At 38.8% G+C, this 13220-nt stretch overlaps 1 protein-coding gene across 1 annotated transcript; it reads right to left on the reverse strand.

The window, feature by feature from the left end:
* Positions 1 to 318: 318 nt before the first annotated feature.
* LOC124163520 (cell death abnormality protein 1-like) lies at positions 319 to 12794 on the reverse strand. The gene is made up of 3 exons (XM_046540480.1): positions 12669 to 12794; positions 5432 to 5578; positions 319 to 490 (listed from the first exon to the last, which is right to left on the reverse strand). Exons 1-3 carry the CDS (start codon positions 12748 to 12750, stop codon positions 339 to 341), a joined length of 381 nt encoding a protein of 126 aa, XP_046396436.1. The 5' UTR covers positions 12751 to 12794; the 3' UTR covers positions 319 to 338.
* Between the last annotated feature and the right edge of the window lie 426 nt (positions 12795 to 13220).

Genomic DNA, 13220 nt, shown 5'->3' on the forward strand with positions numbered 1-13220 from the left:
CACAATCAGTAGCGACACATCATTAATGCTAACGAAATGTGGTGGTGGTTGTTTCATAAAATCTTCATGATTTGCATGCATACGATTGTATGAAGCCAGGTTGTACTCAAATATATAGTTATATTGTTTCTATTGAGTGACATCTATCCTTCAGACTTTCCTCCCTATTCAATTCATATCTCAAGCTAACGCTTGAAGTGTGGGGAAGTGCTATTAAATTTGCAGTGAATGAAAAACAACATTTCCAAATTAATAATTTTATTTAATCATCCTCAGGTATTCTATTTCTACGCCATTACTGAATGTTTATGGCCGCTTTTCTGAGTGAAAAGGTTTCATTAAGTTTGTTTCGATTTTCGAATGCACTTCCTTTTACACACATTTCCTGATACCAAGTATCCAGTTTCACAAACACACTTTCCATTCTTGCAGATTGATTTTTCCATCAGACACTCCTTGTTGCTATCGCAGCTCTCGCCCAGGCCAGCACCTGTAAGAAAATATAATGATAAAATATTGTATTGAAGTTAGAGATGTGCGAGTACTCGAATATTCGAGTTGAGTGGAGTAGTAGGTACTCGACTCGAGTGTTTCGAGTTGCGTTACGAACGTCGAGTAGTTTTTGTAACAGAGCTGTCGAGGCCATTAAGTTCCGACAATTTGCCGACAGGAAGTGCTATCATGAAATGATATCGTTCTTCAAGGCGATACGTTGTTCTAAAGCCTTAGTCTGGGAATTTCAGCTGCATATATACGTAGCAGTCATCCACTTTAATTGTCAACGTGGGCGCCGAATACCTTTTCGTCAGCCGCGGCGGCCTACCTTCTTCCTATTTTATTGTGCGATACTTTCATACTCTACCCAAATTTCTTAATTAAAATGCCGAGAGAATAGACAAAATTTGTTGAGACTTCTGAAATAAATGAAAATAAGTTACATAAAAATATAATTATTATTATTTTTTTTCCTTTTCTTGACCTTATTTAATATATAATATGGTATTTCCCGGAGTATAGGTCATTTATACAAAAGTTAGCAGCCAACGTTTCGATTTATTTTCTTTTTCAAAGTTTAGAGGTATGTCAAAATTTTTTGTATATTCCATTCTGTTCTTATATATATGTTTATATATACATATTTCTTTAAATTATATTGTATTTAAAAAAAAACCAATTGTTCCTTTTTTATGTATAAATATTGTGTATCGTCTTATTCTCTGTATTTTATATTGTTTCACACTTTTTCTAACATAGCCCTGAAGATGATTTAAGAAAATAAATCGAAACGTTGGCTGCTTACTTTTGTATAAATGACCTATACTCCAGGAAATACCATATTATAAAAATATAATTTAAGGTTTTGGTAGACACTGCCGGTTTTTGCCGATTTTGACACAATTACCATTAGCGTTCCTCATTATCATTTGCTTTTTACATAAGGCTTAGGATTCAGAATAGAAAATTCAACAGGGAATCAAAAAAATGATTAGAAAGTGCGATTTTCTGAACGTTTTGAATCGGAGTAAATACTTGCTTACTCTGAGCGAATAACTAAAACTTTTTTCGCACAATTTCCACAGAATTTTAAAATAATTATTATTAATAATATTATTTTATTTTATATATTTAATTTAAGGAACATTCAGAGGAAAAATAAAGTTATTCATTCAAAAATATTTTTAAGATTTCAAAATTTGAGATATTGTTGTCCAGCATGTGACAATGTCACATTGTGACATATAAAAGTTTCGTTGCATAGGTATAATAGGAGGGATTACACTACCAAATATTTTGTCTGATTTATAAAGCAATGGATGTAAGAAAGGCTTTCACCAAATTTTACCAATGAGCGCAGAATAATTTCGCCCCTAGAGCAGTTTGAAGTTTCAATTTGAATTCCGCGCCAAAAAAGTATTTCTCGGACGACGCCAGGTTGATGACGTGTGAACCTTATGATGTCCGCATCGCTTGTATAAGGAGTGCATTGTCGTATACGTTATTTCGAGTATAAGTAAATACTAGATAAAACGGAGAATTTTAAATGAGTGGTAGAAAACCTTATGTATATTGTTGTGTGCCGAGATGTGAATTCACCTCTCGTTAAACGCCAGAAATGTATTTTTTGTGGTGCCAAACGACCCAGACCGGGGAAGGCGGTGGTGCGACGCTGCACGGAGACTGCATATTCCTTCAGAAATAGGCTGTTATAGAATGTGTGAGGGCCATTTTAATGTAAATCTCTTCTGCTTCTCAAAGAGATTTAGTTCCCATTACTCCTTTTGTTGTCTTTGACCACACATCGCAAAAATTTCGTAGGTGCATAAATATATACGCACTCAACGGGAAATTTTACTTTTTAATTTCAAATATATCATTCTGCTTCAATTTATGTTGGATATAATGATTATTTCATGTGCACTTACTGCATATTTGCCCTGGTGTTCACTCTTTGTTTCTATCTTGCGCATTAAAAGCCAACCACTGCAACGGAAAGGGTCTTCGACGCTAACCTGGGTATGTGTCAAATAGTACAAACTAATACATGATAATCTCAAATTTGTACTCCAGGAACACTATGATATCGAATTACTCACGGTAAACAGAAATAAGCACATTTGACTCTCAGTGCCGCCAGGTCTATAAATAGAAGAACAAATAGTAAATGTAACAAACCTGTTAATAAGTAGAAAAAGGAGCTGAAGAAATTATTGGAGACAGTCCCGACCCCTCAATCTTCACTACCCGAGCTCAAAGCGTTGCTCACTAGGCCACCGCCGCGGCGACCCGTCACGTGATTAAAATCATATAATCACAAGCGGAATGTCAGTGGAGTGCAGCAGATAACTACAAAAGGAGTATAGGATACTAAATTTCCTTGAGAAGCAGAAGTGGTACAACAAACTTTGTCCTAAAGCTTTTGAAAGTGACTTTACGTGTAACTCTGATGTAAATAAAAGTGAACTTACGGATATTTTCATGTAAAAATCCCCATCTCTGAGTTACCCTTTCATTTTGATGACAATTGTTTACCATTTTTCATAGTACAATACTGACTTGAACATTTATCAGGAACATACAGGGTTTGTCCGGACTGAGTCGGTTTAAAAAAATTTATTGAGCCAATCGCTAAAATAGGGGGGTTTACTATTATTTTTTTATTGCCTATATCGGAAGATTATTACTCCTGGAGTACGTATTTCACGCTTTTAGATTTTCAAATGACGATATCTATTTTTCACGATTAAATGAAAAGTGAAAATTTTCAAGCGCGCGAAAACGCGACGGGTAAGGAAATCTCTCCGTGTGACGTATTTCTGGTTCCCCCTCCCGCCTTGTGAGGTGACCTTGATCGAGGCTCTGAGCGCTGATAGGACGCAGGATGCTAGAGGGTAGCTGAGTACCTTGCTGTCTGGTAGCGCTTGGCTTAAAAAAGGTTTATTAACACCTTATCAAACGAAGAAAACTTTCCGACCTTAGCCAGTTTTAATAGGTGATTATTAAGACATGTTTCCCTGAGCTCTGTGCCTCATGCATGCATTGGTAACCTCAGACGATGTATAACTCCTATCCTCTCGTGTAGAAACTAGGTCCCTGTGACGTCACGTGGAGTGGCATCGCATGGGCGCCAATATGGCCCTTTTCAAATGAGGATAAAAATGGACCATTGCCATTCGTCTAAACCGGTATTTCTAAAACGAAATAATTTGTATATTATGAATACAGAAATGGTGGGTAACAAATCGCAATCAATGCCTTTCGGTTTCTTTGATGAAAGAAACTACCCTATCCTTTAAAAACTTAAAAAAAATTGGCTCCTTCTGCATCGATGCAGCGCTGCCAGCGCGTTTTCCAAGCATTGAAGGCGTCACGGAAGGCAATCTCCGGAATAGCCTTAAGAGCCGACGTGCAAGCTGCTTGGATCCCCACTGTCGTCTCAAAATACTTGACTTTCATCAGACTTTTCAGGCAAGGAGACAAAAAAATGTCCGGGGGGCCACATCTGGGCTGTAGGGCGGCTGCAGAAGCGTTGGGATGCCGGCCTTGGTTAGGTAGCTGTTCACAAGAAAGGCGATGTGAGCCGCAATTTCTGGTCGTCAGAGAGCACTTTGGGACCATCTTCGCGCACACCTTGCGCATGTTTAAATGCTCTGTCACAATGTCATCAACCTCAGATCTGATAAATTTAACATCTGGGCAATTTAACGAATACTTAGTCGATACTTTGCGCACACGATTCAAATTGACAGTGTTTGTCGAAGTCGCAGGTCTTCCAGCACAGTCTTCATCAGCGACCTCTTCCCGGCCCTCCAAAAAGGTCTGGTGCCACCGAAACACGCCACTTCTTGCTAAATCAACATCTGGGTAAGCCTGCTTGATCATATCAAACGTCTCTGTCGCAGATTTACCGAGTTTCACTCAGAATTTAATCGCGTACCTCTGCTCTAACGAACGCTGCATTTTTGGCTTGCACCAATCACAGAAACACGTCGGGCAAAAATGTCTGTCCTGACTCTCCAGGTGCTCGGAGACAAACGACCAGCCGCTCGTTCGTTAGCTAGAAACACCTTCTATCGAAACCAGTCGGTTATCAATGCTGAATATTGAAGTCCTGCATGTTGATTTTCAATGTGGATAGAAATTCCTGCCTGAGATAAACACGATTAACATATTATCAATATCTAAAATTTTAATTCAATTTGTACAATAGAAATAGCATTGAAAATGTATGCATTTTAAGGGTGAGGTTTTGTTTTGCAGTGATTTTTTTGTAATAAATTAAATTTTCGTTGCACGGAGACCTATCGGTAAGAAAATTAAATGTATTACATAAAATAGCTTTAGTGCACTATAAACACCGTATTATTATGGACAATGCTGCAAAACTTTCCAATACAGTATGGCGCAAAACTGTGGTACATCACTGTGGTGCATAACCGTTGTGTGTACGAGGATGTATCCCAAATGATGATATGCTACGTCCAAACCTAGTGCGGATTTAATAAATATATGAATTCCTGGCTTTTCATTTAAAGAGAGAATAGCATATTCCTGTAAGTCATGCCTGAGATAAGGGCGACCCACATTTTATCAAAATTTACAAATTTCTTTCAATATTTCTACATTCGAGAATTAGCATTGAAAATTTATGCATTTCGTCTATCATTTCATCTAGAATATAAATTTTGATTAACTGTTCTTTTTTTTAGCTTGTTTGCCTTGTAATTCGGATCGCTGTATCAACAGCGACGCGAGTGGGGACTTTTGTAAACCCATTAAAATTCCCGATGAGCGACGTCACATTTATGGCCAAAAGGGGAATCTCCCATTGTAGCATTCGTGGTTATAATATTGGAAAATAGAAATGGATATTTTACAATATTGAACTCAGCAGGGAGAATCGCTGCAGTCGAGTCGTGAATTCATTTCTTACCCAGGGTGCAGGCAGCATCTCCGCCTTTGCCGTAGAATGGCGTCACACATTCACACACACCGTCGCCGTACTCTGAGCTGCAAGATGAATTGCCGACGAATTCGCAGCCTAGTGATTTGCTGCAGAAGCTGCCAACAGCCGTACTTCCTGCGTTAGATGAAAATTCATCATTAGCCACGATCTTTAAATTGGAGTTTTTACAGTTCCACTCTTGGAATACGTCATACATAAAATGTTATCTATGAAGCTTTTCCTACGCACTCGATTGCCGGACTTAAGGAGTGTGATAACATGATCGATCATGTGTTTTTTAACATAAAGGGACATTTCCTTTTGACGAAGTCACTTAGAAGTATCTTTTTATGTAAACGAATCGCTGGATTATTTATATTCTCTACTAGCCAATAGTTCTAGATTTCGAGAATGGAAGTCATTTTGCGATTGTCTTTTGAACACTAGAGCTATGATACTTTATTTTTTGCTCTTACTCCGGGCTATCTGATTATGCTTCTGCTACCGCACAGAGTTTTTTATTGCATATTATTCAAATTCATTATTTTAATTCATTATTAAAAGTAATTCATGGGAAGTTTTCAGAAACTAGTGCTGTCAGTAATAGATCGTACACGGAAAAAAAAGATTTATTTAAAACTATCGAACTGGTGTGATAGGGAGTATTTTTGTTAAATATACTTAAACTTTAATGATGCAAATTATTAAGCACTTGATTTATTTTACCAAACGCTAGCGTGATCTCTTGATATATTTCATCAAACATTTTGGTATTGCATAATTTGGTCAGTTGCACGAAAGAGTTTGGTAAAAATAACTGAATTAATTTAATACGATTCTGAGTTTGGTAACTTTCTTCGAAGTTATGGTTAATTTTACGAGGGTGATTGCTTGTTTGGTAAAAATTATCAAACTCTACATTGCTATGCAAATTTGGTTTGATAGAATTTAATAAGCGTTTCGTAATCTATCGAACGGTCTATCGTACCTCTTTTGTTTATACCAATGCACATTTGCAGTTGAAAGAGTCTTAAACAGGCCTTACATAAAAGATAGGTTGGTAGAAATGATTTTGTTTTCATTATTTGTGATGGCGATAACGTTTTAATTTTGTTTACGTTCATTTTTCTGTTTGCTCCTACTTCAAATTGCAATGTTATCCGAAAGCTGGTGCACCAAAGACAATGATTGAATAGCGTATTATCTTGGATATTAAAGCTGTAAGGAAATGTTTGTATATTTCGACACATTGAAACTTTAATTAGAGATATTCCTGAGGTATAATCATTCGCGATCATGTTTAATAACATGTGATAAAAGTCGACATACTAGACCCAATCCATGTTAAGGATATCACCCAGCACGTTAAAGCTATCTTTATATCGATGTAATAAGCCTGCAAATAAAGTTTTCTTGCGCATTTGCACTAGATATTCAGAAGGAGTAACTACTCAATGCAATTGTGTGCATCAAGTATTCCTCTTAAGCTTACAAAGGGAACATGTAGTCACACCTTATTCACATATCAAAACAAAGGTTGATTGTTTACAATAATAATATATTACAGCGTTTGAGTTTTCAATTATTATGGCAACCGATTAAGACTAGTTGTTAGAGTCCATTGCAACCACGCGGGGGACCCACGTTTAATGCTTCATGCAGAAATACTATTTTTCCACTTTTTTTTGCATTTCTTTTGCAGAAACTTAAGTTAAACTCCTAATTTTATAATTTTCAATCAGAATAGTGTTTTCTGGAAAGACAATCTTTCACATGTGCACACTAGATCGGTTTTATTATCCTCTAGATTTTGATAGTTTTTATCGAACTGCTGAGGCCATTTCGGTAACAAATACCAAATCAATTTGATAGAATTTATCAAACTGGTTTGGTAATTATTACTGAATTTTTCAATGTGCCATATGAACCCAAAAGTTTGATAAATTTCATCAGAAATCGATAGTTCTAACCAAACTTTTTTTTCCGTGTAACATGTCTTCAGGGGCGGTCTGGCCAGGTCGGCTGGTCAGTTGTAGGAGCGCTGTGGGGGTCCCCTAAGCTCTGGGTCCTCGATGATTACCGACCAGCAGGGAAATGGGATATCTTAGCGTAGCCATCTCGGCGCGGCTGTTTTGGCGCGGCCGCTCGGCGCGAGCCACCTTGGCACGAGGTCATCTCGGCGCGGGTCACCAAGGCGCAACACGCTTTGGCGCGAGTCACCTTGGCGCGAAAGTGGGTTTTTACCCTCTCTTTTCGGTGAAATACTGAGGTAGTTTGCAGGTTTGGCTGATTATGCTCGATAAAATTATTTAATCAAATATTTTTATCGTTTATAGAACAATAATTAATTAGCATACATTTTAAGCTTAACTTGTAAAAGAAATCGGCGGAGGAATTTTTAAAATTTGCGATCACATGCAGAATAATGAATTTAAATTCGGGTGTCTTCCTTGTTTTTACAGTTAAATCACTATTGAATAAGCGTTTTGTGTGGGGTTAAAGCTTTTTCTCATCAGTTGTATTCTGTCATTGAACTATTGAGGCATTTCGTGTATCTATAATCAAATTTGATTAATTGAGCAATTGAGATGCTACCTGATCCTTTGGTTTTTTCTCACTTTCGTCATGTCTTTAGCCTGACTTGCATATGAAATAGTAATGGATGGGGGAATATTAAAAACATGCGATCATGTGCAGAAGAATGCATTCAATTTCTGGTGCATTCATACTTTTCTGTCATTTTTGGGCTGGGTTGTTACATTTTACGCGCAAAAACAGGCAATTTTTTTTTACTAATAACAGAAATAGCAATGGGCGGATGACTTATTAAAAGGATGCGATCATACGTTGAAGCATGCATTCAAAATTGTGATTCTCAGTTTTTTCACTCGGCAGATAAGAGAAATCAATATCCCTCTCGCCTTCTTTGCTCCAAGTACAATGATGCTCATAAAAGTTAAAAGTGGTAGAATATACACACCACTGAATTACGATTACGTTTGTCCATACCATTTCTGCTTCGCACCGAAAAAAGCGAATGACACTCAAAGTCTTTTGGACTTCCGTCTCCGAAAAACCCGTTCTTGGACGCATCATGCACGTACATTAGCAACCATGCCTGCAAGTAAATTTTTGAAGCAACCAATTCATAAACTGCCAGGGTTCTGTACGCCACGATACACGATGAAGAGCTCGCGGCTCCGAGAGACTTTCTCTTTTCTGTTGCCTTGTTTTGGCCTGCCTCGCTAGGGAGAGAAAATGCGATATCCAGACTTCAAACAAAATAACGTCAAACGAAATTGAATATACTGCAGGAATTTAACGTGTATGATCTACGTACCTGCAATACTTACATTCTGCAGTACACAACAGTACCAATCAATTTTCATTTGTCCCATTGGTTTCAAAGTTAGCAGAGATTTGCATTGTTTACAACAAATCCATCAATTTTAGTGGTGCAAACCATTTGTTTCCCGCAAACTACGAGGGTCGATAGAAAAAGGTCTTCTTCTTCCTAGCGTTTGTCCCGCGCTATTGCAGGGTCCGCTTTTCTGCAAAGCCTTCTCCACTTGGCTCGATCCAGGGCGTCTACTGACGTGGCGTTGATGGTCTTCATGTCCGCCTTAATTTTGTCGAGCCAGCGCATCTTTGGTCGTCCTCGTGGTCGGCGTCCTTCAGTACTCAGCCGCATTGCTGTTTTGGCCACGGAGTTCTCATCACTACGCACCACATGCCCATGCCACCGCAGTCGAGCCTCCCGCATCTTGTCTGTGATCGATGCAACTCCCATTCTTTTCCGAATGTCTTCATTCCTGATGTGATCCAGGCGGGAGATGCCTAGGATCCATCGCAGCATCCTCATTTCCATGACATGCATGGCCTGTTCTTGATTTGCTGTGGCTGGCCAACATTCTGCTCCATATAGGGCCACTGGGCGGACTACGGTCTTGTATACTTTGGCCCTGAATCGTTCAGGCATTCGACGGTCGCACAATACGCCAGTCACTTGGCGCCATTTCAGCCATGTTGCATTGATTCGAGCTCGTGTGTTGGCGGTTGTGCTTCCATCGTTGCTGATGACAGAGCCCAAATATTTAAACTTCTCGACCTTTTCAAGGTCGTCGCCGTCGATGCTGATCGTGCCAGTCTCTCCAAGAGCAGTCTAGCTGCGTGTATTGCATCTGTTGTGCCAGTCCCCTTTACAAATCCACACTGGTTGGGTGTGATGTGAACAATGTGTCTGAGCCTAGCATCAATCACTCTTTCGAATATTTTCATGGCGTGGCATAAAAGCCGGATCGGGCGGTAGTTGGAGCATTCTGCGACGTCGCCTTTACCCTTCCAGATGGGCACAGTTATGCTGGTCCGCCAGGAGTCGGGAACTTCGTTGTCAATGATGATGTTGTTAAATAACTCGACGAGGATGACAACGCCGTTGCGGCCAAGTAGCTTCCACACTTCCGCTGGAATGTCGTCAGGGCCCGTTGCCTTTCCATTCTTCATCTCCTTGATAGCGGCGGCTACCTCAGCTTCACTGATGTGTTGCACAGGTCCGGATATAGGGTCCGCGCTAATGATCGGTGGGTGGGGAAATTCTGTGTTACAGGTCGATAGAAAAAGGTATGAAAACAAATTGTACTGGGTCATTTTTTTATATTTTCCATTATAGTCTCTCTTAAGCTCTAAACACTTTGAGAGCATTTTTCCTATCATTTCTAGCCATCCAAAAAATAGAATTCCGGTATATCCTTTACATAGGCATTAATTTGGGTGACGACCTTCTCCTTCGACATAAATCCTTGTGAATCAAGCGATTTCTTCAAGTTTTGAGACGAGATAAAGTCTCTGGAGGCCAATTCTGGTGAATACAGTGAATTTTGTAATAACTGAAACTTTTATTCCGTAAATTTGGCCATTGCAACTCAATATATGTGCAACCGTGCATTTCCTTGTTGAAGGAAAAACTTTTTCTATTTCAAATAAGGACGCTTTTCTCGATTTCTTTTATCAACCGGCCTAATAACGGTGCGTTATACTCTCCTGTTATTTTAAAATTGAAAATTCCGTTCTTTTACCAGTTATTTTGTCGTTATAGTAAATTGATGAGTCCATATTTCATCAAAAGTTATGTATCAATGAGGGAAGTCCCCAGGATTGCGAAGGGAAAGCGTCAAAACAGCCTTTGAGTTGACCACGTGATTATGTTCATTCTCCATTGTGAGCGAACCCATATATTTTTCACACCCAAATTTTCGTGCAAAATTAAAGCAAATGTGCATTGCGATATGCCTCGTGGCTTTAACTACATCGCGCACTTTGATTCGAAAATCACTTGAAGCCATATCGTGGATTTTGTCAATCATTTCGGGGTTAGATTCTTTTACACGGCATCAGGAACAATGTTCATTTTTTTTGGACGAACGGCCAAGTTTAAATTCATTAACCCAATTGTAAATATCTGCACACAAAAGAAGTTTATACTACTCAGCTCTGATTTCCTTCAGCGTTAACTCTTAAAAAAAAAAAAAACGTTTGATCTCCGCATAGTACTCCCTTTTATCCATTTTCATAAACAAATGAAAGTTGTTCACTACAGTTGGCAACAATATGGAAGAGAAGTGATGGATACAGCTGAAAATTTAACAACTGATTAGTCACGAATGCCGCTTTCTGATTAAAATTAATTTTGATACTAAAAGAGCGATTACTGGAGATTCTAAGGACGTATTGAACGGCCCTCTATTAACACTAGATCTGCCTTTATTGTATGAAAATTGCAAGTTACTGGAACGAAAACTACTGTAATACCAAGCGCTCATATTTGGGCAACTTGATTTTACGCGCAAAAACCGGGTACTTTTTTTATAGAAAAAATTGAGCACAGGAAATACTTAAGAGACTGAGGTTGTTTAAAAATTAAACGCTCCAGCGTAGGAATAAATTTTCTTTCGTATGCTTTCTGTTAGAACACTTCAAACTCGGGTGTCTTGCTTTTTTTTACCGTAGCAGTATTGCGGAAACCCCACGAGGAAACCTATCCAAAGACAAATAGATATGACGACCACAGACTTTGTTTGGAATGTTGGAATGGAATGATGGAATGTAAATGTTTGTAACGTGGATGGAAAGATGGAATGGATTCACAATGCAATTCAGCAATATCAGCCAAATGAAGATGAAATACCTAATAGATGCCATGTCCTATTTTGGTGCAAATGCATCCATCCAATGCATCTCTATAATCGTGTAAACGTGGTATCCTATTGTGATTCGAAAATTATTTCGATTATTTTCCTTGTTATTGCGTGGCATATTTTAATACGTTTGCTCGTTTTATGTAATCAATGAAATCTACTAACTACCATCCTAATAAGTTCAACAGACTCAGGCTTCAATCGGTGGAAGTTAGACATACTTAAATAAATAAAAGATCGTAGCACTTTTCCACAACTTTTTTTGCGGAAAACCCACGAGGAACGGTCTTGTACCAGATGATGGCTGAGTGAGCCGAAACGCAGTAAATAAATTTGTGGAAAGTGCTGCGATCTTTTATTTATTTAAAATACCATCCTATTTCACCACAAAGAAAACGCTTTCGCGGCAGAAAGAAACGGTCACTTTCGCGGCAGGACGTCCAGCGCCGAGGTGACTCGCGCCAAGACGTCCCGCGCCTAAGTGACCCGCGTCGAGATGGCCTCGTGCCAAGGTGGCTCGCGCCAAGACGGCCGCGCCAAAACAGCCGCGCCGAGATGGCTACGCTAAGATAGCCCATTTCCCTCCTGGTCGGTATTCACAGAGGGCCATGAACTTAGGGGGCCCCCACAACGCTCGCATCTACCGTGTAAGGTACAATAAAAAACTCTCACAATCAGAATACTTGAACTAAAGTTTTCTTTGCTGTAATATAATGCTACGTTTTTGTTTGTTGTACACATAATAAGTGTAAAAATATTTCATGTAAAGCAATAAAATAAAATTGTCAGAAGATAAAAGGGAACCCCACGCTTTTTTAAAAGGGTTATTCGAAAAGGTTATTTTAGAAGTGTTTTTCAATTCCAGCGCAGTTTTAATGAAATACATCACCAAATAATAGATGGTTGAAGAATTATACATAATTTCATTTCATAATCTATGACATTCTCACTTTTCATACTACTATTTTATTTTACGAAATTATTATACGTTTAAATTCACTGTACGTCCGTTTTTATTAAATCACACTCACCTTCGTAACAAATTAGAGTCTGGTTGGTGTGGAATCCACTCTTACACGTGCACATTCCTGATCCATGAGCGGAATTACACATCACGTTTCCGAAGCAATTGCTGTCGTTAACGCAAGGATCGCCGATGTGCGAATCTAGAAAATGAATCGCATTTTAGCTGTTTATACAACGACCAAGAGAAATGGACTACAGGCGAAGATAAGCTAGAACTTACAGAATATGGTATGGAGAAATAAGAAAAAAATCATGAATGTTAAGGACGCGATTGAGAAACTGGAAGAAAGAATATTGCGATGGTTTGGACTCGTCGAAAATTCGTGGACGACAAAATTCCGAATGATTTTCTCTAATGAATGGTGGAAGGCCGGTGAAAAAGAGGAAGACCCAAGAAGTCATAGGGGGAGGCAGTAAGGAAGGAAACGTATAGGGGATAGTGATAGGAAAGTAGGAACTGATGGGGAATATTAAACACATATAAATATATTTTATTCAGGGAAATCTGCGTTATGTGAAACATGAAGACTATTGACAGCATGAATTCCTCTGGCATG

The sequence above is a fragment of the Ischnura elegans genome, chromosome 8, assembly GCF_921293095.1.
Source record: "Ischnura elegans chromosome 8, ioIscEleg1.1, whole genome shotgun sequence".
NCBI classification, from domain to species: domain Eukaryota; kingdom Metazoa; phylum Arthropoda; class Insecta; order Odonata; family Coenagrionidae; genus Ischnura; species Ischnura elegans.